This window comes from Cydia fagiglandana, chromosome 11 (assembly GCF_963556715.1).
Source record: "Cydia fagiglandana chromosome 11, ilCydFagi1.1, whole genome shotgun sequence".
Classification (NCBI taxonomy): domain Eukaryota; kingdom Metazoa; phylum Arthropoda; class Insecta; order Lepidoptera; family Tortricidae; genus Cydia; species Cydia fagiglandana.
In genome coordinates, this window is record NC_085942.1 from 15010072 (window position 1) to 15034241 (window position 24170).

At 41.6% G+C, this 24170-nt stretch overlaps 1 protein-coding gene across 1 annotated transcript in view; it reads left to right on the forward strand.

Annotated features, from left to right (window-relative positions):
* LOC134668675 (cohesin subunit SA-1) overlaps window positions 1-24170 on the forward strand; it is a 38783-nt gene that overhangs the window by 895 nt on the left and 13718 nt on the right. Inside the window, exons 2-14 of the mRNA XM_063526117.1 lie at window positions 96-266; window positions 542-746; window positions 1205-1332; window positions 1570-1667; window positions 2377-2500; window positions 3028-3206; window positions 4090-4312; window positions 13150-13333; window positions 13933-14153; window positions 14460-14678; window positions 15257-15415; window positions 17696-17908; window positions 19541-19700. Of these exons, the coding sequence (XP_063382187.1) occupies window positions 96-266; window positions 542-746; window positions 1205-1332; window positions 1570-1667; window positions 2377-2500; window positions 3028-3206; window positions 4090-4312; window positions 13150-13333; window positions 13933-14153; window positions 14460-14678; window positions 15257-15415; window positions 17696-17908; window positions 19541-19700 (2284 nt within the window). The remainder of the gene's footprint in view (window positions 1-95; window positions 267-541; window positions 747-1204; window positions 1333-1569; window positions 1668-2376; window positions 2501-3027; window positions 3207-4089; window positions 4313-13149; window positions 13334-13932; window positions 14154-14459; window positions 14679-15256; window positions 15416-17695; window positions 17909-19540; window positions 19701-24170) is intronic.

Below are 24170 nucleotides of genomic sequence, written 5' to 3' on the forward strand. Positions count from 1 at the left end.
AGTACTTCAATTGTCTGTGTACTTGTATGTTTATATGAGAATAACTTTGGTACTGAGTTTGGTTGAGATGTTCATATTATTTTTCGCTTTTGCAGCAAGTGGTGGACATGTGGATTGAGCAGTACAAGAGCAACCGTGAGCATGCACTGGTGCAGCTTATGCAGTTCTTTATCAACTCTTCCGGCTGTAGGGGGAAGGTGACTCCCGACATGGCTCAGATGGACCATACTCTCATCATCAAGAAGATGACCCAGGAATTTGATGAGGTAATTATATTATTAACATTTATAGGATTACGCTCAAATGGTACTAATAGCTACACCAGTAAGAGAGCTTTTAGCTTAATACAGAGCAACCCCTGTGGCTTACTGTCCTCAGTCATGAGAGAATGGATTAATTTCTAGTCTTTAATATAGGATACAGTTGTAGGACTAAGAACACAAAAAGTTCCTAGTTCTGTATACAAAGTATTAAATTTAAGTTAATAATGTGTTGTGTAACTACAGGTTTCTTATTTACTAATTCAACAATTTTTGTCCAGGAAAGTGGAGAATATCCTCTAATTATGTCAGGACAGACTTGGAAGAAGTTCCGGGCAAATTTCTGTGAGTTCATCCAAACACTAGTGAAGATGTGCCAGTACTCCATCATCTATGACCAGTATCTCATGGATAACATCATCTCTTTGCTCACTGGCTTGTCTGATTCGCAAGTCAGAGCGTTCAGACACACTGCTACACTTGCAGGTTAGTTTAATGATTTTTCCTTATAAAAATGAATGAGCATGTGTAATCTGTCCTTTGAAAAATACTTAAATAAGGTCAGGCTTTTTAAGTTTGCATTAGGAAAAGGAGGACTTTCTCTTGTCATAGCATAATCTGACTGCTTGTAAAGTTTTCTATATATACCTACCTGGTTCCAGAGGTTTTCTGCATACAGAAAAGTATCAATTTTGGACAAATCTTTGTCTGCGCAATAAGAGCCGAAAAGTCGTCGGTCGGCTCGTCTCGCATCGGCCGGCGCCTGCCGACGCCTCGACGGCTTTTTCGCTCTTATTGTGTGGACATAAAGCTTTTTCCTATCGGCTTTCGCCAAATGCGCGTCGATATATCGGGAGACCCTCACAACTCTCACAAGGCAGATTCTCCAACTTGGTCTAATTAGGAGTTTTTAAAAAGAGCCTTAATCATGAATGTTGTTACAGTGATGAAGCTAATGACTGCACTTGTGGATGTCGCTTTACTAACATCTGTGAACTGCGACAACTGCTTACGTCAGTACGAGGCGGAGCGGCTTAAGGCGCGAGATAAGCGTGCGAGCGAGAGGCTCGAGGTAAGTGTAATTTTTTATCTTCTTTTGACTGTTGTTTCTTTCATTTAAATACTCAACTGAGTGACACAGATCAGCAGTTTCCCAAAACCCTCAAAATTTTAAAGACAAGCATATGGGCAACGGTTATGAATACAGGACAGGATGAATGTGAGACCTTTATCCAGTAGTACCTAGAAAGGTGACTTGTCACTTGGCCGTACATAATGCTAAATTATTATTTATTAATTTGTTTCTTAGGTGCTTGTGGCAAAGCGACAGGAGTTAGAAGAAAACATGGAGGAGATTAAGAACATGCTTTCCTACATGTTCAAGTCCGTGTTCGTGCATCGATACAGGTAACATACTATTTGTCATTCCACTAAAGTTCTATTCATCCTTTCTGCCATAGCATTTTGTTGCGTTGTAACAGGACGCGGCCCAAATAAAATGCCTTTTTATACAGGGTGCTTCCTGTAACAGGAGCAATAAATTAAACTAAAGGCTGTACTCCTCCAACTGACCAACATTTGTTCAGCAACTTTAAAAAATTATGAATCCTTTAGACTTCCTCTTTTTCTTTCAGCGTACATTGAAGGCAATAAATATTGCCTTCAATGTACGCTGACATCAGTGTGTTTGACGTTACTTGTCACGCTTTTAACATAACAACATTTGCAATACATTGCGTCTTAGAATAAACTTTAAAGTGTAATAAAAATCAAACCATGAGTTATTTTCAAAAGTTGCTGAACAAATGTTGGTCAGTTTGAGGAGTACAGCCTACAGTTTAATTTATTGCTCCTGTTACAGAAAACACACTATAACAGTTTTGCGGGATTTCTGTATAAAATGTATCTTTGTTGTTTGTTTGCCTGCAATGGGTGGGTGTTACAAGCGGATGGCTGTTTCAAACAAAAATAGTCAAAAAATACTAGAAGCACCCCTTGTATAGAAATAAAGTAATTTTTACGTACAAGTTACGTCCATAAAAAGTGCCATGCCATAAGATTTATGACGCTTTTACTTTTATTTTTGTTCCAAATTATAACAGAAATATTATTGCAGAGACACGCTGCCGGACATCAGAGCCATCACGATGGCTGAGATAGGTATCTGGATGGAGAAATTCCCAGCGCATTTCCTCGACGATCTCTATCTCAAGTACATTGGGTGGACTTTGCATGACAAGGTATGTCCTTACTGTTTAAAGGGCCGTCACAATAGATTACAGATTGGTCGACGTGACACTCAAAGGCCCTTAACACCCCAATAATAAATACTAAAAAAATGTCCTTACTGATATCAAAGTCATCAGGATTTTTGTGGTATAGGTATTGCAATTGCACTATAGTGAGAGGCCACGCATTCAACAAAACGTCGGCACATACACAAGACATGAAACCCAGCGCCTTTATTTATTATGTTTCATAATTTTCCGTTCTAGTCCCGCGGACGTTATATCGCGTCGGCCGAATAGTTACGTTCGAGTCCCAAGGACGCGACATCGCACACTCGACTTCATACAAAATGTATAAAAAGTTAAAAGCCCCTGAGACTGAGGTTTTTAGCATTGTCTGTGCCCGGGACTCGAGGGGTTAATACATACCAACAACATTTGTTTCGTTCAATTCTCTCTAAATTGCAAGACCTATAACTAGTAACTGAAATAACTACACTAGTCTATCTCGTTTATTTTGATGTGTTTTGGTGTTGTAGGTGGGCGAAGTCCGTCTCCGCTGCCTCCAAGCCCTACAGCCCCTGTACGAGTGTGAAGAACTCAAGGGCAAGCTAGAACTCTTCACGAGCAAGTTCAAAGACCGCATTGTCGCTATGTCGCTCGACAAAGAAACAGACGTGGCCGTGCACGCCGTGCGACTTGTTATAGCCATTCTCAAGTTAGTGCACTTGTTTACATATTTATCATTTTTCTTAACAATTAATTGTTTACCATATATGAATTGATTAATACGCTTCAACATATATATTTATATTTAGTCAAGCTAGCATTTTTCTGTCTGCACCGTAAACAAGCTCAGAGGTTGTTTGGTTACCTAACATAATAATTTTTCAAAAAATAACTGCTACTTATCTTTTTTTTTTGAGAAATTGAAACTAAATTCTTAAGCCAGTTCTTTGAGTTATTCAGACAACGTCTGTGCGTTAACAACATGTCACTAGCTTAATATACTTATAATTTTGGCATCATTTCTATAGACAGTGACACAGCGTCACAGTTTATCTAGCTAAAGGTTCCGTCACACAGGCGCGTTTTCCGGGCGGGGAGTGAGCGTTTTATATGAAAAAGCGGCGCGCCCCGCTCACGCGCCGTCCGCAAAAACGCGCCTGTGTGACGGAGCCTTAATCAAGCTTAGAACGTCACTGGAAGCCAAGTAAAAAAAAATAAGTAGGTATATATATATTTTATTTGATACACTAGCATCTCTTAGAGCTGATGCGTGTATATCAAAGCACTCGTATTATACATTGCATTTTTTAACCCTTTAACCGCCAGAGTCTGATATATAAGACATTACATATCCAGCTCATTTCGCCACAGTCTGATAAATAAGACAAAGATCTGATTTGGTTTTTACAGTACATTTATAACTCCCGTAATTATGCCAACATTACTCTGCGTGGTACAATTACTGACTGTGGCGACACGAGCACGCTCGATCAAAAATTGCTGGCGGTTAAAATTCTAAAATGTGTATCCAGTCTATTTTTGAAAGTGTCGACCAATGCACTAACAACAATTTCTGGCGTGTGTGTTCTCAGGATGCACCCGGACGTGCTGACCGACAAGGACTGCGAGAACGTGTACGAGCTGGTGTACTCGTCGAACCGGGCGGTGGCGGCGGCGGCGGGCGAGTTCCTGAACGTGCGGCTGTTCCGCGCCGAGCCGCCGCCCTCCACGCCGCCGCGCTCGCGCCGCGGCAAGGAGCGCCTGCCCAACACGCCGCTTATAAGGGATTTGGTGCAGTTCTTTATAGAGTCGGAGGTGAGTGGCCAACGTAAGAAGCATGCTGTTTACTTTTGTGTATTTTGTGGAGCAACACTATGCAGTACGGTAACATTAGGTAACTAACTTAAAAAAGAAGTGTATTAACTATTATATATCTCCAGCTAGCTCAGCAGTCGGCAACCGTTTAGCAGCCAAGGGCCACATAGTAGTTAACGAAGTTGCCGCGGGCCGCACGTTAATATTTATGACTTTATCAGACATTGTCGTTTGTCAATATTACATACAAAATAGCCAGGGAGGCTCGCGGGCCGCCTGTTACCGACCGCTGCTAGCTGATGAGAATTGTAAATAAAAAACTTGAAATCATAGTGGTTTTTAAAATCTTATTTGGAAAACCCTGAGATGATGACTTAATCATCACATTCATTATTATAACCACTCCTTGCCATTTGAGACAAGTCTCCTAAGAATTTGACTACCAGAATGATCTTAAGGTGGTTCGCTTTTCATACAAAATTCAATCAAAGCTCATTAAGTAACTACACACTATTAGTACACAAATATTTTCGCATTTATCTTCTTTCGAATATTCGTTTGCGCGAAATTAACAGGAAAACAATGTTTCATACAGAAATCATGCAAAAATCATAGTTAACTTTTCATCAAATTTACGTATGTGTGTGTCACAAATGTCGTGTACAGATACATTTGCGACGTTGCCATTCCATTTCCGACGTTGCCGGGCTGACCACGGCTCGAATTTGGAGTGCCGTCATGTTTAGTGCAATTTTGTTGACACTGATATTTGACAGGTAGTTAATTGACCTAAGCGAGAAGTTCGTCAGCTTAGCTAAGAACTATCATGGCGTGTTATGCAAACAGTCGCTTTTTTGCTTGCAAACGGAAGATTCCCGGTTCGATCCCCAGTCATTGTATGCTGGAACATAACTTTTTGTATTTTTGTTACACCTAAATTTCGTATTGTTTTTTTATTTTTATTTAATTTTTCTTATTATCATAAATCGATTATTAAGTATGGGCTACACGTATTGTTTTATTTTTACAAAGATAATTAGTAATTATACTCTACCTAATCTCTCTGATTTTTACAATCAGGACATCTTCACTGCAATAAAAACCGGGCAAGTGCGAGTCGGACTCGCGCACGAAAGGTTCCGTGCCATAATGCAAAAAAAAAAACAAAAAAAAGCAAAAAAAAAACGGTCACCCATCCAAGTACTGACCACTCCCGACGTTGCTTAACTTTGGTCAAAAATCACGTTTGTTGTATGGGAGCCCCATTCAAATCTTTATTTTATTCTGTTTTTAGTATTTGTTGTTATAGCGGCAACAGAAATACATCATCTGTGAAAATTTCAACTGTCTATTACGGACTATTACGGTTCGTGAGATACAGCCTGGTGACAGACGGACGGACGGACGGACGGACGGACGGACAGCGAAGTCTTAGTAATAGGGTCCCGTTTTACCCTTTGGGTACGGAACCCTAAAAAGTAGTGTATAAAATTTCCTGTGGTTAAAAATAATGGATTTTGTCTATGTATGAAAAACACAATTATTACTATAGTTTGTTTTTTTTAGCATTAGAAATAAGGTAAACAATCTTGACGTGTCTTTTAATTGAAAAACACATTTTAAAAATTAGTTACGGCAAATATGTAACAATTATAAATCTAATACGATCATTTATATTCTTCTGCTTTCATAAGTAATCGTTTTTGATTTTTAAAAAACCTGATAACACTGAGTATGTGGGGGAAGCGCTGCTGGCCTAGCCGAAAGCAATTCGGAGGTCACGGGTTCTATCCCCGGTTCGTACCAATGATTTTTCGAACTTTTGTACGAAATAGCATTTGATACCTACCTATTTACACACCGATACCTATTTTTCGTTGAAAGAAAACAATGTGAGGAAACCGGACTAATCCAAATAAGTTTACTCTCTGGGTTGGAAGGTCAGGGCAGTCGCTTTCGTAAAAACTAGTGCGCATGCCAATTCTGGGATTAGTTGCCAAGCGGAGATTGAATATCTGGGAGACCGACCAAAGCTTAGAAAACATAAAAACTCAAAAATGCGCGTTTTCTCATAGACCTAGTGTAAGAGTAAAAACACCAGACACCACTTTATAACAACATTTATTAGGGAATCACAAATATGAGAGTATAGATCTGAAAATAATATGCCAAGACGCTCTCGCGTAAAACCAATCTAAGATGGACGACCACCTCTAGTGATGTGTCATTGTCGGTTATCGTAGTGATGTCAAACACCGATGGATGATCTCGCCGTTCAGCTCGGCCATCTTCTGACCCGACCTACGTCCCGTCAGGTCACTGTTATCAAGGCCGCCACTGAAGACTGCCGCAGCCAACGCAGTCGCAGCAAGCTGGGCCTTCACCAGGTGGCGGTAGCCTCCACCAGTTCATTACTGGTTGGCTTCTCCGTTGAGTTGGCTCCTCAACTGGTGGGAGGCTAACGTGGGACACGTCTCATGCATGTGCATAGGTGCCCTCCGATACAGCACATGTAAACAGTACAAACTCTTATTCACGAAACTCTGTAACATACATGTGAAAAGCCTCAGTTCCTTAATATAACAAGGTGTTATAATTCACCCTAGCGCCATCGATAGGCTTTGCATTAGCATACCACAATGTTGTTCAAAATAATCATGATAAGGTTTCGACGATATATTAATGCGCAAATGGCACAGTTAGACCCTTTGATCACAGGTCCGGCTTGATAGCCATAAAATTATACCGTAATAACCATCACAGTCAAAAGGTCTACTTCTGTAAATACATGAGAAAGATGCAGTTATGATTGGAGAGAACTCATGAGCACTCTTTAGCAACATTGTTAATAAATTACATAATCACCCTTAATGGCGACGTAATCAAGTAGGTACTTCATGTCACCGCTTTCTAGCATCGTGACTAATGGCAGATAACCACAGATTTGATTATTGGACAAAAAGAAAACATTACCGTGTTAAAATACCACATGCAGGCTAGAATACCACTGCCCTTGTAGGGGCAACGACCGTAGAAGTCAGCCCTTCACGATAAGGCTGTCACGGAGCCCATTGCACGCACTCGTTCTACTGGGCATTTTGAACAGGCACTACCTCAACGTCTACTGGATCCGGAACTGCGCCAGCGATCTCTAGAAGGTATTAGTGCAAGCAACCCTTTTAAGGTAACCTTGAGATCATCAGTCTTAAGGTCATTTAAATATCCTTTTGTAAACAAAGTCTCAAGCCAACCTCTCAAGGTCAACAACAAATAGTACGATATAGATAAAACAGTTATCGGTAGTAGAAATAATGGTCCTCTTAAGGATAATCTCATATCACATACAATGGACCGCCTCTTAAGGCCTACACTGCAGATACCAGGGACAAACTAGCATCTTAAGAATAGTACTATGTTATAAGCAATGGACCGCCTCTTAAGGCCTACACTGCAGAAACCAAAAACAACTAGCCTCTTAAGGTTAGTATTATGTCATCAGCAATGGACCGCCTCTTAAGGCCTACACTGCAGAAACCAAAAACAACTAGCCTCTTAAGGATAGTTAATACTATGACATAATTGTCATCAGCAATGGACCGCCTCTTAAGGCCTACACTGCAGAAACCAAAAACTAGCCTCTTAAGGTTAGTATTATGTCATCAGCAATAGGCCGCCTCTTAAGGCCTACACTGCAGAAACCAAAAACAACTAGCCTCTTAAGGATAGTTAATACTATGACATAATTGTCATCAGCAATGGACCGCCTCTTAAGGCCTACACTGCAGAAACCAAAAACAACTAGCCTCTTAAGGTTAGTATTATGTCATCAGCAATGGACCGCCTCTTAAGGCCTACACTGCAGAAACCAAAAACAACTAGCCTCTTAAGGATAGTTAATACTATGACATAATTGTCATCAGCAATGGACCGCCTCTTAAGGCCTACACTGCAGAAACCAAAAACAACTAGCCTCTTAAGGATAGTTAATACTATGACATAATTGTCATCAGCAATGGACCGCCTCTTAAGGCCTACACTGCAGAAACCAAAAACAGATAGTGACAAGCAACAGACCGCTCCTTCAAGCCTTTGTTGCGATTACCGGCGCCAGGAACTAGCCTCTTAAGGATAGCATCCCTTGCCAAGACAAAAGTAACAGCCTTTCTTAAAGAGCACACAATAAATAAAGCTCTATAGCAGACATTGAAGCAACCGGTAGAATTATGAACCAGCCTTTAGAGTAAAATGGTTAACAGTGAGGTGGCATAAAATAACATATCGCAAGCATTACCATGGTTACTACAATATTTAATCAAGCACAATGTGTTTATTTTCTAGGTTTTGTCGGCAAACCCGTTAACAAAACACATTAGTATGACAACAGTAACCCAGTTCTAAATCTGGAATAAAACAAAATCACAACTCTGTTCCTAATCCGAGAGTATGTAATATAAATAATAACTCAGTTCTTAATCTGAGTGTTCAATAAAAGTATAACTCAGTCTTAGTCTGAAAATATAGCCAGTTCTTAATCTGAAAACGGTACCTGAAATAACAGCATTTGCCTTCATTAGTCGGCAAACCCGTTAACAAAACACATTAGTATGACAACAGTAACACAGTTCTAAATCTGAAATAAAACAAAGTCACAACTCGGTTCCTAATCCGAGAGTAAGTAATATAAATAAAATAATAACTCAGTTCTCAATCCGAGTGTCTAATAAAATTATATCTCAGTTCTTAATCTGAGAATATACTTGTCGTCAGTTCTTAATCTGAAAACGGTACCTGAAATAGCAGCATTTGGCGTTAATATGGAAAATATAAGATAATAAGCAGTTGCTACTATGCAACCAATGTAAATGATCATGTGCAACTTGGCGTGCCTCTTCCGTGCCCCTAAATAAAGGCCACACTCTTACTATACCACGGTTGAACTACAGTAGACCCTGAACAGAAGTTCATGTTATCGAGGTTCCTCTGTTACCCAGGTTCGCCTTACCGAGGTTTCACAAATTGTATTTTTCAACCATCATGAAAGTGTGTATTGATAATGATCAATCAACCGAATCAATGGCACATATGCTTAAACCATCAAGCTTTCAATCCCAAGACATAGTTGATTTTCTTCAGCTGTATATGTGCATTTTATGTGTAGGTAACTCATCACATCATTCTCCAGGTTAACTTATACCTGCACAAAACTAAATAATTTTGTTAAATGCCATGCAAGCACACATTTTAAGGTAAATGAGTTCATAACATAATAAACCACAGTTTATGCAGTTTGCAAAACAATGAAATAGATACTTATAGTGAACCCACACAATTTGTGAAACATTATAATTATTATTGTTTTTTTTTACAACTTCTGATTTATGAAACCCAGAAGCAATAAAAGTGTACTGTTTTATAATGCAAACAGTACCATAACACACTACAAGTTCAGACGAAAACCATTAATAACTTCAAACAGTAACTCATGATGACATGATATCCTTCGGTCAATGTTCAGCAGCAGTGAACGGGTTAAAATAGTTACTTAGAAAGCTTTAACCAAGCTATTTACCTTCGTTTAGTATTCATCCACTTAACATTTAACTGACCGGTACGTTTAGAGTCCAGTAGCAATTGTATGTAAAAGACATGTACATCATGTAGACTGTCAAAGTCTATATTGACTCCTGAAAGAATTCACCTTGCTTACCATTAGCAGCAACCTGCTTTACCAATCATATTCAGCTCAGTAAATAAATATCTAGTTCAATATGTCCATCTCTTTCATAAGATTTAAACCTTGAAAACTCCTGTAATCATACTTCACCGGTGCAAATATTATAAAGTTATGATCAAAACTTCACCAGCAATCAAGTTTTGTTATAAGGAAATGCATCTGAAAAATACTGCTAGAACACAAATGATTATCTTTGTCAATAACTCAAACACTTGACAATGTAATGCCAATAAAATTTTCATTAGTTTGGTAAGTCTGTTTAAATATATGTCTTTGGTACATTTTATAACATGACATTTTGTGAAAAATATTTGCAATGCAAACATAAACCAACATCCCTATGAACAAAACAATCACAACACAACATACTATAAGTTGTATGGAACGGTTGGATAAACATTTTATTCATAATTAATAAGATAATATGTACAGACAGACAGAAATTATCCTTGTTACTTTCCTTGCCATTTTTACTGAGATACTATAGCAGTATGTCTCCAACTTAATATGAATTGCAAGGATGTATGAGGTTATATGAGATATGGAACATCTTTTTTTAAATATTCAGCCTGAGTAGGCTCCGGAAACATGGAGTGACTAAACCTGTCACAGACAATACTAACCAGCTACAAATAGATGTCAATAATTCCTTTTGCTTATTCACAAAGTGCATTTTACCAACCCAGTCCATGTAACACATACTAACCATTAGTATCCATGTAAAACATGAACAATAATTTTATTTCTAAATAAATACCTCATTTTCCATGACATCAGAGATTAGTCACTTATCAACATTTTCTGCATATAATGAATTACTTGAACATAATATAACTGGCATCCATAACCAACTAACTTTGAAATATTATCCATGTCGATTTGGGTTCATTATAGAGGTCTGAGCTCTAATGCCTTCAACGGTATGGTAATTCACTTCAAGAATCATTGCTGTCAAATTTCTGGAAATTACACAACTCAAAAACATACTAACAAAGCATTATTTCAGTTGCAATAAGCATGTTTTACACACACACATATGTGAAACAACAATTCACTTTCCTTACCGGTTTGTGGTTTTGAAAACTTGGAATCTATTTTAATTTGACTGTAAAGGGAAAGTATTAAGTAGCGCTCATTGTTAATTGTGAAAGCATAACATCACCATACACATAGTATCAATCAAGGTAAATTTATATTACCAAAATTGTTTTGTATGACTTTTACTTGAATGTACTTCTCACCGCACACAACCATTAGAAAATGATCATAGCATTGTGTTAATATGTCATGTGTATATAATCACATTATGTTATGTATCTGAAAGCACATGAATCACAAAAATAACACAACATATAAGAGAGGCAGTGAATATTTACCACTTTGGCCCCGGAGCATTCTTAGGTGTTGGATCAACGACTGCTTACCTGAGTCAACTTTAATTCTTACTTTGTAATCCCAAGGATTTATTTTGTTATACATTACACCATACTGTCAGTCTATGTCTTGTAAACTTCTGCTGTGAATATTGTAATCTCCATCATCATCATCTTGGAGTCAGCTGTATTACACTGTCTATATGTATTTTTTTTTAGCCAGACATGTTCATTGATGATGGACAGTAAACTGAAATAGATATCTGAAAGTAAACACAACAAAAGGCAAAGGCGTACGTCGTACGTACGTAAGTACGTCGGCAGCCGACAGTGGTTTAGGAGGTTAGTTAGGTTATCCTTGTAGGTCTTGGACGGTAAGACCTTGTATATTTTAATCCCTAACTGATGAGTGGTGTTGATGCGTTTACTCATTACAATCAGTTTCATTATTTTATATAACGATAACGTTCAATAACAATGAAACAAGAAAGGACTACGCCCGGTTAATTTTGTATTGCCAATTTACGACAAAATATATCGTAGTAGGCGAAAAGGTCACATCGCACTTCTGAAGCTGTAAGAGTAAAAACACCAGACACCACTTTATAACAACATTTATTAGGGAATCACAAATATGAGAGTATAGATCTGAAAATAATATGCCAAGACGCTCTCGCGTAAAACCAATCTAAGATGGACGACCACCTCTAGTGATGTGTCATTGTCGGTTATCGTAGTGATGTCAAACACCGATGGATGATCTCGCCGTTCACTAGCTAAGAGATCAAACCCCTTATAGCAAATTTCATCGAAATCGTTAGAGCCGTTTCTGATACCATCCAAATATGTATATAAATAAATAATTATATATATAATAATTGCTCGTTTAAAGGTAAGATAACACAAAGGAGAAACGAAAAGAAATTACCTACTCGCACCAGTCTTGAACCCCAATCCTCTTGCACGTATTTCCACGAACATACCGTTACGCTATTGCAACATACTTACGTTGTGTGAAATTGTCTACTACAAGGATCACGGAAACACTGTTTACAAAAAGAATAGATAGTATAGAGGGGTCCTGTCAAAGTAAATTTTGTAGTCACGGTACATTTACTGCCATCTATCGACACACGATTAAAACTTAAAATAAAATTGAAAATGTATAAATGAATTAAAATATGTTTACGGATATATGATTATTAATTTTTATTGTTCCACAATGACCCATGTTCTTTCACTGATACGTGTTAAAATTGTTAAATATCAAACGATGTCGCCAACGCCATCTAAACGACAATAGACCAAAGGTATATGGCGCCATCTATTCGACAGTGACTTTTGCTTGACATCCGAGGCACGTTTTTTTCTTAGACTTTATTTATCTTATACGGAGTTATATATATCTCTGCTGTTTGCATGTGTGAGTAATAGTAGGAAAAAGCGTGACAGCAACACTCCGTCGAATTAAAAAGGTGGTTTTTGCACAATGAAGTATTCAATGTTTATTCTAATAGTTCAATATTTACTTAAAAAGTGCGCGAAACATACTTTTAAGTATACAAATACCAAGACCATTTCACAAAAAAATAAAATCTGAAATTTTGCAAAAGTGGTGCCATCTAGCGAGAGTTAAGTTTTGAGTAACCTAGGCGAACCACCTTAACATTATATTCCCAAGTAAATTTATTTTCTTCTCCAAGTATTTAAAAGAAAAATATTTTGTTTAGTTACACGAGCACGGCGCGTACCTAGTGGACTCGTTGATCGAGTCTAACCCAATGATGAAGGACTGGGAATGCATGACTGACTTGCTGCTAGAAGAGCCCGGGCCCGGAGAAGAAGCGCTTGACAACCGGCAGGAGTCCTCGCTCATAGAACTGATGGTCTGCTGTGTACGCCAGGCTGCTTCAGGTCAGTATGTTGTAAAATAGCGGATTCACTATGTAGAAAGCTAAAATATTCATTGGCTATGTATGAAAGTGGTAGACAGAGGTAAAAACCACGAGCCGAGACGAATTGAGCCATACGAGGTGGCACGGTGCGGCGAGAAAACCACGTACACGAATAAGGATCGGTTGCACCAAATCGTCTGTCACCGTTAAAGGGATCGTCAAATTGTACTGCATGTGAAGTTTCATAGATCTCTGTTGAGTGACGTTGTACAGTCTGTTAACTGTGGTTGGTGCAACTGGCCCTAAGAGTAGGTGACGCTGGTGGGTAGCATTTAGAATCCATTTAGAAACTATAACAGGTAATGCGGGCGTCGTCTATTCAGATCGAGAATGGCTAGCCGAGTCGCGCCGCTGGCCTATCGCTCGCGCCAATCGTTCACCGTGCGGATCAGAGGGCCTACCGCGAACCACGTTCGACGTGTTGCGTCGCTGTCACACATACGTACGAATTTACAAGTGCGACAGAGAGGCAACACGTCGAACGTGAACGTTCGTGGTGATCAGTGTAAAGTTAGCTGCATTGTAAGCGTAGATTGCTGACTAGTTATTTATCTACAGGCGAGCCTCCAGTCGGCCGCGGGGCAGCACGCAAGCACGTAGCAGCACCAAGCAAAGAACAAGCCAAGGCCGTGGCGGACGACCGCGCGCGCCTCACGCAGCACTTCATCGCCGTGCTGCCCGCGCTGCTCGACAAGTTCGGCGCCGACGCGGAGAAACTTGCCAACTTGGTCGCTATTCCCATGCACTTTGAGCGGTCGCTCTACTGTACGGCTAGACAGGTGAGGTTGCTAGAGGAACTCGATTCGTCAGGATCCTTGTTTTTTTACCCCCCGAATTTTTAAATTCGATTTTTGATACCTTTTCGACTGGATCCAGTAATCAATCAGAATCTGATGGTGCAACTCTTCAAAATGTCTCGAAAAGAACCGTTGGAAATGGAACTGCTGATGAAGATGAAGATAAATGAAGAAGATGATACTCATCTCAGTCATCTCATGAGATGAGATAGGGGAGACGAATCACTTCATACTATCAACCGTAACCAATCCATAATCGCTCTAAATACTCTCTCATCTTGTCAACAGGAAACGGCGCTCCGAGAGCTGCTCGCACGTCTTAAAGACATCGTCGGGGCTCAGACCGAGGCTGAAGTCCTAGAGACCGCCGGTCGCACCCTCGAGTACTTATGCGAGGCCGAAGGCGCCGCGGCCAGGCAATGCGCTGTCGCTAGAGCGACCATCACAGACATGTGCGTCAACAGATACAAGGAGGCTATCGACGAGTATCGCTCGTTACAGCAAGGGGTGAGTTACACTGTTGGTTAATCTTAACAGTTTGGCTAGTCCTTTATGCAAGTAGGACATCGTTGATACAAAAACCGAGGCCTCGAGACGGCCGGCCGCACCCTCGAGTACTTGTGCGAGGCCGAAGGTCCCCCGGCTCGGTAGTGCGCCGTCGCCAGAGCGACCATCATGAACATGTGCGTCAACTAATACAAGGAGGTTATCGACAAGTACCGCTCGTTACAGCAAGAGGTGAGTTACATTGCTGATTACTGTTAGCAATACTCGGACAGCTATTCGCACAATTAAAAAAATCGTCGGCACGCAGACGAGTCCTCCAAATACAAGGGCCCAAATCTGGATTATTAGCGGCTTACGCCATATTCAATTACCTGGCTTGATAACATTTTATGACCTCCAATGTAAGGTCTAACAAAGGTATGTGGTCACATCCCTCCTTTACGCTTCATTCATCAGGGATCCTTGGAGATCCTCGTTACATTGTTTAGTATGACATGTGTTTCAGTTAAACGCCTTTTTCGCAGACAGTTGCGAGCGAAGGCTATTACTTAATAAATTAACAAGTAACCTTTTTGCAGGGTGAAGAGCCAGATGCGGACGAGACGTTCAACGTAGTGAATTCACTTCGTAAGGTGTCAATCATGTACATGTGCCACGATCTGAACAACACGAACATTTGGGACTCCCTCTTCGAAGATCTACCCAAGTGCCTTAAGCCCAATGAGATGCCAGCGCAGGTTTGTAGTTTAAATTGTTACGAGGTATTGAGGTATTAAAGGATCATGTAAATTGAAGGACGATTCTTGCATGGGATCAAAATCCCGCAAAGTTTACGAGTATTTTTTTCTGGTTTCAAAAACTCGATAGGAAAATTAGGAAATCGATTCATATCATATTTTTTAGGGTAAATTACGCTTTATGCTCTCATGCCTCTCAATACAGCTGTGATTTTGGGTTTATGCTTCAGCCGATATAGTTAAGTAAGATTGAAAGTAAACTGTTCACGAATGATAATTTATTTCTGCTACTAAAAAATTGAAACAGAGTATTTACTATTTATGAGGTAGCGATCAATGGTTTTTCTTAACCCAGCAGTTAGTTTAACCTTGTCTAGTTGTTTATCAGGCGCTGGTGTAGCAGTTAGTTTAACCTTGTCTAGTTGTTTATCAGTCGCTGGTGTAGCAGTTAGTTTAACCTTGTCTACTTGTTTATCAGGCGCTGGTGTAGCAGTTTAACCTTGTCTAGTTGTTTATCAGTCGCTGGTGTAGCAGTTAGTTTAACCTTGTCTAGTTGTTTATCAGGCGCTGGTGTAGCAGTTTAACCTTGTCTAGTTGTTTATCAGGCGCTGGTGTAGCAGTTATTTTAACCTTGTCTAGTTGTTTATCAGGTGCTGGTGTAGCAGTTAAGGTTGCCTCCAGAATCTCGCGAACTAAATTGACAGGTCAATGTGCACAAATGATACCACAGTTTGGCCAGTGCTGTTCATATCGATATTTTCAAAAAAGTTTGAATTAGAGAATATCGCGAGAATTCACCGCTAGCGGCGCTACTGTTGCGTGGTTAGTTAAAATGTATATTTAAGTAATTTAAATTATTTTACAAATGTTACTTGGTATTTCGAAAATTGTGCAATTTTATAGTAATAGATACAAGGATATTGGATAAACATATTGTAGATAGTTAAATAAATATTTTATTTGTTAGGGAAACTTACAGCTAGAGTAACAAGTTGTAGGTGATAACATAGAAACAGTGATTTTGGCTCAAAATACAAAAAAGGTCGACCCAGACGGGGAAATAAGGTAAGATTTCTCATTTATTTTGTGTGGTGTAGACGTAAAAATTAAATCGTCTTGGTGATCCCTATTGCTCCGATTGTAAAGAAGACCAGTCCCTAAACTGGACATTCAAGTTGACAATTAGGTCAGAATTTAAATACAGTTAGACCAAAAAAACTCTGCAGTGATTTTAATAGCAAGTAATATTTTAAACGTCAAAATTCTATGAAATTATAAGAGCCAACAGAAATGGTCATATCTCCATACAAACGTACTCGACTGTTTCCTCCGTGGGTTTTGATGCTAGAGCAATGATTTTTTAAACACAGATTAATATTGTCAATATCTGTGTCGGACCGTTTTGCTTTTTTTTTTGATATTTTTGTTTTTTAAGGCACTAGAGCCCTTCAAAAATGGCCAAAATGGCCTCATTCACTATGCCGCAATGAGAGGCGTAGTATTCAAAACTGATATCAATAAGCCAAAAAAGCAAAACGGTCCGGCATAGATAATCTCATAATCATTTAGATTTCCAAATTTAGTTACGATTGGTTAAGTTTTGGAGGAGGAAACGGTCGGGTACAAAACCTCGATTTTTGAGATTTTTACGCAGGATTTTTCGCTTTGCCCTTATCGCACTAGTTTTAGGAGCCGCTTACGTTAGCGAGATGGGTATATTTACCTAAAATATTTAAAACTCAGCTCCTGTTTCGTCTTAACATTGGTCAGTTTCACATCCGCACCTCCTGGTTTGATTGGTAACGTCACAATCTTACAATCGAATCAACCACTTTTCTCGTCACATTCATACAAATCGAAATCGTTTGTGACCCCTTTATAATTATCACATGGGTAGTAAGTGCATCTTACTTATTGATATTATTTTATCAACATATACCCTGACTATTTTTTCTTTGCTATTCCTGGTATCATTTTATTTGTCACACTCATGTCAATTTAGTTCGCGAGTTTCTGGAGGTAACTGTAGTTTAACCTTGTCTAGTTGTTTGTCAGGCGCTGGTGTAGCAGTTAGTTTAACCTTGTCTACTTGTTTATCAGGCGCTGGTGTAGCAGTTAGTTTAACCTTGTCTAGTTGTTTATCAGGCGCTGGTGTAGCAGTTAGTTTAACCTTGTCTAGTTGTTTATCAGGCGCTGGTGTAGCAGTTAGTTTAACCTTGTCTAGTTGTTTATCAGGCGCTGGTGTAGCAGTTAGTTTAACCTTGTTTACTTGTTTATCAGGCGCTGGTGTACGTGGTGCGGTGCCTGTTCTACTCGGTGCTGTGGTCGCTGCACGCGCTGGAGGAGCGCGCGAGCGCGGGCGGGGCGGGCGGCGCGGGCGCGGGGGGCAGCGTGGAGGCGGGCGCGGCGGCGCTGCGCGAGCGCCTGCAGCAGTACGCCGCGCTCTGCAAGGACATCGTGGCTCGCGGCGTCGAGCCGCAGCTGAGGGAGGAGGTACTATACTACACGCGGGCGGGGCGGGCGGCGCGGGCGCGGGGGGCAGCGTGGAGGCGGGCGCGGCGGCGCTGCGCGAGCGCCTGCAGCAGTACGCCGCGCTCTGCAAGGACATCGTGGCTCGCGGCGTCGAGCCGCAGCTGAGGGAGGAGGTACTATACTACACGCGGGCGGGGCGGGCGGCGCGGGCGCGGGGGGCAGCGTGGAGGCGGGCGCGGCGGCGCTGCGCGAGCGCCTGCAGCAGTACGCCGCGCTCTGCAAGGACATCGTGGCTCGCGGCGTCGAGCCGCAGCTGAGGGAGGAGGTACTATACTACACGCGGGCGGGGCGGGCGGCGCGGGCGCGGGGGGCAGCGTGGAGGCGGGCGCGGCGGCGCTGCGCGAGCGCCTGCAGCAGTACGCCGCGCTCTGCAAGGACATCGTGGCTCGCGGCGTCGAGCCGCAGCTGAGGGAGGAGGTACTATACTACACGCGGGCGGGGCGGGCGGCGCGGGCGCGGGGGGCAGCGTGGAGGCGGGCGCGGCGGCGCTGCGCGAGCGCCTGCAGCAGTACGCCGCGCTCTGCAAGGACATCGTGGCTCGCGGCGTCGAGCCGCAGCTGAGGGAGGAGGTACTATACTACACGCGGGCGGGGCGGGCGGCGCGGGCGCGGGGGGCAGCGTGGAGGCGGGCGCGGCGGCGCTGCGCGAGCGCCTGCAGCAGTACGCCGCGCTCTGCAAGGACATCGTGGCTCGCGGCGTCGAGCCGCAGCTGAGGGAGGAGGTACTATACTACACGCGGGCGGGGCGGGCGGCGCGGGCGCGGGGGGCAGCGTGGAGGCGGGCGCGGCGGCGCTGCGCGAGCGCCTGCAGCAGTACGCCGCGCTCTGCAAGGACATCGTGGCTCGCGGCGTCGAGCCGCAGCTGAGGGAGGAGGTACGCTATACTACACAAGAACCAAACTGACCGGGGTCATATCTCTATCTCTAACACCCTACCTTCGACCACGCGAGCGTGAATGACAAGTTTTACGACTGGCCAGTTGCACCAGCCGTAGTTAACAGACTGAATGACGTCACACAGCAGAGATCTATGAAACTTCCCATACAATAAAATTTACCGAACGTTTTAACGGTTTAGTGCCGACCCTTAGGGCCAGTTGCACCAACCACATTTGACAGACTGATCAACGTCGACCGGCGCGCCCCGGCGCCTTACTATGAAACTTTCCATACATAAACATTGAGCGAACTCTTTAACGATACGAACAGTTTGGTGCAACCGACCCTTAGTCTATAGGCTATATGCCGAACTGTATGCGGTGGTCGCTACACGCGCCAGAGCAGCGCGTATTTTGAAATTATAATGTCACGTTTCTTTCACCGATTAAATGCTCCTACACAAGGTGACTTTGCGCATTGATCAGTCAAACCATTCAAATCACTTTTCTTTGTTGTAAACGTTAGGAACCGCTACTACGATGACTTCAGAGTTTAGGGCTGGTTTTAGACTTAACTTTTCTACATATATTATTTTCAATGTTGTGACCACTATCCTCATACTAAATAATCTAGCACCTAAAATTTATCATATGTACCTGTGAAAAATTAGAAAATTACATCCACGATGAACACGTTATTAATTTTTACAACCTAGGCATACACATCACTCTGCGACCTGCTGATTTTCTTCGCGGAGCAACTGGGCTCGCGCGGCTCGCCGGCGCTGCGCCCGCTAGTCTTGGAGCCCGACCCGGAGCTCTGCGACCTGCTCAACGACTTCATACAGGAGTTCGTGTTCGTGCAACACAACTACGGTAATAACACGTCTTGCATAAACACATCCCACACTCTGCGCTTTCTCCATAATAGGCTAGTATTCCATCTATCCAATATATTGGTCCAATGTGTATTGCGTCTCACATTTTGCTTAATGAGAGAGTAAGATGCAGATGCTGTTCTTAAACAAACAAAGAAATCGGATAGGTGGAATACCACCAGCTAAACGTCGCCGTCAAATCGGTCGATCGACTTTTTCTTGTTACAAGACTTGATTACGTGTATTGTGGATGGATTCATGACAGAGACAGTCGGCTCGATTCGGAAAATGAATTAGATTTCTACTAGACTTCAACAAGTTACGATACGGATAATTTAAAGATATTTGTAAGATAGATATGTCAAATTTGACGTTTCCGCGATTCTGGAGGTTCTCTTGAACGATTTCGACAAGTTATGACTTAGATATCCAAGTCACATCTAGTCGATACAGGCGCGGATCCAGCCCTCAAAAAAGGTTGTGGTCACAGCCACTCCAAAATCGGCCAAGAGCGAGTCGAGGGTACCTGATGATTCCCCGACCAATAAATTCATACGATTTTTTGTAAGTTCTATGGAGACCTTTTCGCGCTTCTCCGATTGGATCGGAGCTGTGCCGAGACTCTCGACGAGTGTGTACAGCCGACATAAGAAAATGTGCAAAAAATTTCGGAATGTTTAAATTTAAGACTCCACATAAGTTAACAATTTAAAAAAAATGCTGTTTATTCTGTATCACTAATAATTGGAGTTGTCAGCTGATATAAATATTTATGGCAATGAAAGACTGAGTCTTTCCTTGACCACAGCTGGTGCAACTCAGCTGAAACGTCATCATCATCATCATCTCAGCCATAAGACGTCCACTGCTGAACATAGGCCTCCCCCTTGGACCTCCAGTCGTACCGGTTGGAAGCGACCCGCATCCAGCGTCTTCCGGCGGCCTTAACAAGGTCGTCTGTCCATCTTGTGGGTGGACGTCCTACGCTGCGCTTGATAGTCCGTGGTCTCCACTCGAGCACTTTTCGACCCCATCGGCCATCTTCTCTGCGCGCAATGTGGCCTGCCCATTGCCACTTCAGCTTGCTAATCCGGTGGGCTATGTCGGTGACTTTAGTTCGTCTACGGATCTCCTCATTTCTGATTCGATCACGTAGAGAAACTCCGAGTATAGCCCTCTCCATAGCTCGTTGAGCGACTTTGAGCTTTGAGATGAGGCCGATAGTGAAAGACTACGTTTCAGAGCCGTAAGTCATCACTGGTAACACAACATTGATTAAAGACTTTCGTCTTGAATTAAAGGTAAAAACAATGAAATTATATCGCGGTAGACCCGTTTTTAGGGTTTCGTAGTCACCTAGAAACCCTTATGTTTCGCCAGGTCTGTCTGTCTGTCCGAGGCTTTGCTCCGTGATCGTTAGTGCTAGAAAGCTGAAATTTGGCATGGATACATAAATCATACCTTGCAACAGAACGGTAAAATAAAAAGTACCTACAAAAAAAATTAGTTTTAGTGTACCTCCCATACAAAAAGTATTTATTTATTTTTTTGCATTGTCCCGATAGTGTGGGGTATCGTTTGATAGGTCTTTCGAAACGAATTAGGGTCTTCTAATGCCATTTTTGACATAGTTAATATTTTCGGAAATATGCGCTCCGAAAGAAAAAAAATATGTGTCCCCCTCCCTCTAACTTTTGAACCACGGGTCCAAAAAATATGAAAAAGAATGTTAGTTAGAATGTAAGCTTAATAATTACTTTCAATGAAAACTATAGCGAACATGATCGGTCTAGTCGCTTGTGAGTTGTTGCAAAAAATATTAATAATAAGACGTAATGTACATAGCGCTTCAAAGGTACTTACTCCCTTATGATACTTACTAATAGCTTAGCTCCCGTTTGGCCTATTTTAACAGAATGATAACTACGAAACCCTACACTGAGCATGCTCTTGGCCGATTATTGTAATTAAATATAAGTACCTAAGGTACCGTGTTTCGGCCAATGGATAATTTACTCATCAAACAATCATTCTAGTATGTAAACAAGCGCTTTGGTATGACACTGTAATGCTTATATACCTATGCTGAAATTTGTGTTTGTATACCTAATGAAATTCTTCCAAATGTTCCCCTGCCAAAGCGTCTGCGGAAAAAAAATCGGCGTAATTCTACTCGGGGAATAGGATTCTGTAATCCTTATATACCTATGCTGAAATTTGTATTTGTATACCTAATGAAATTCTTCCAAATGTTCCTCTGCCAAAGCGTCTGCGGAACAAAAATCGGCGTAATTCTACTCGGGGAATCAATAGGGCACCCTATTAGGGTTGTGGGCATGCCCACCGTGCCCACAACGGTGGATCCGCGCCTGAGTCGATATCTAATGTAGATCTAGTTGATCTCTAAATCGTCTCAAGATCTTGTGATTATCTCGAAATCCGAATAGGCCTGAGTCACTGTCTATATCCGTATTGAGTCTATTTTAAACACCATGAATTTATAGAATATAATTGACAAAAGTGTTACAATATTTTTCTGAGAAAGAGTTACTGTTGGGGCTAACGTGATAGAATAACAGCAAGAAATAGTTGATGCACTCAAATATATTGGAGCGAACACATTCGTAAAGGATTCATGTTCAGATAGTTTTAAGCGACCTATGTGGATACAGATATTTTCTATGGAAACTAACTCACTTATAGTGAACATGATCATATATCGTCGGGTGACAAGCAAAAGTCACTAACTTACACCATTGAAATTATTGGACAATAAACCGTGTTACAAGTGTAATAAAGTGCATTGTTACTTTAATTTTTTGATAGCACTTAGTGACCTTTGCTTGTCACCTGACGATATGGAGAAAAACATACGTCAAAAGGATTTTTAAGACAGGAATTCTAAATTGTTTGGTTCAAACGCCTCTTTTGTTCAATTACCAAAATAACGATATTAAAATGAATGTGACTCGAAATTTTATTACACATATAAATATAATATGTGTGTGTTCAATGGAAAATTAAATGAAGGGAAATGTTTGGGATAAGTGAATATGCACAATGTTGAGTATGGGAACGACGGTGGCAAATTGGTTGAGTTCAATATAAGGCACGGTTTTATAAATATCCTCGACTATTAGCATAAGGACCACCTTAAACTCAACTCTATGGCTGCTTCTTAACGCAACTGTGCAGAGAATCCATTTTCCACAGCGCTAACTTGACGCCGACGCTTAAAAGACGCTAGTGTGGGATCGCCCTAAAAATCAAGAAATGAAACTAATCTGATTGGTCGAATGGATCCTTACAAAACTGCGCCTTACCGGTTTGGATGGCATCGTACAGTTAGCAGCCGATATTCTATTCACGCCAAAGGTGTGAAAATGTACTGTCAAGGGAGCTTCTATAAATATTTATAAGGTCTTCCTCTATGTTTATTCGCTGCTGACTGTACACTCGAAGGGTAACTGCACTGGTTTCTGAATCTCTTGTACAAAAATCTGTCTGTTTCTTTCAAGGGTTTTCAATGTCGGCAAAATAATCAACGTAATCATGTGCTGAGCTAAAACAATATAATTTTATTACTAGCAAATGATTGCGTTAGATTTCAGTGTTTCGCTACGGTATAGTTAACCCGACAAACATCTGTGGAGAAAAAATATGCATTATTTTCGTTGGAAAAGTGTACAAGCGACTGTGGACATGGACGCCGCAGCTACCGACCGACTACTCTAGCGCCTCTGTTAGTCTTGTTTTGAAACTACGATACAGATTTACGGGTTTGACATGTTGTATGTGACCGACATTAAAAAAAAACATTTAAATTTACATGTCTATGGTGTTACGTATCGGTTTTGGATTTTCGACAAATACCCGTGTACCCTGTTCTTAAACTTTACATTTGAGTGACATTTGTAAACCTATAGAAACTGCTGGTATAGTCAACATCAAAAGTACTCCACGTGTCAAATTACCTGAATCATATTTTCTATTTTTGATATTGACTAAAGACTGACAAAAAGGTTTCGAGAACGGATGGGGACACCCGTTTCATCGCGAGTGCCCGTCACGCTCGAAAACGTGTGAATTAATCGGGCGTAAAGTACGTACAGAGGGTTCATAAGTTATATACACGTCAACAAGAAACGCAGTTGGAATGATCATTTTTAAACATCGAATGTGGTTTACAAATGGCTACTTAGTTGTGTCCCAACGCACGGCTGTGACCAAATACTCGGGTACACGGGTCAACAACGCTGTCGTGGTGAGAGGTCGTGTAGGAGTGGTAGGGCTGGCGCTAGAGCGGTCGGAGCGGCGCGTAACGGAGCGTGTTTGGTTGCATGTCGCGTCCTGTCGTGTCGCGGACTTCGCGCGCCACTCCGGTAAGCACCACTCGCGGTCATCACCGACGGCGCATTTTACCTTAGTAATGCCCCGGGTGCACCCCGGCGGACGCCGTCCGCGGAGC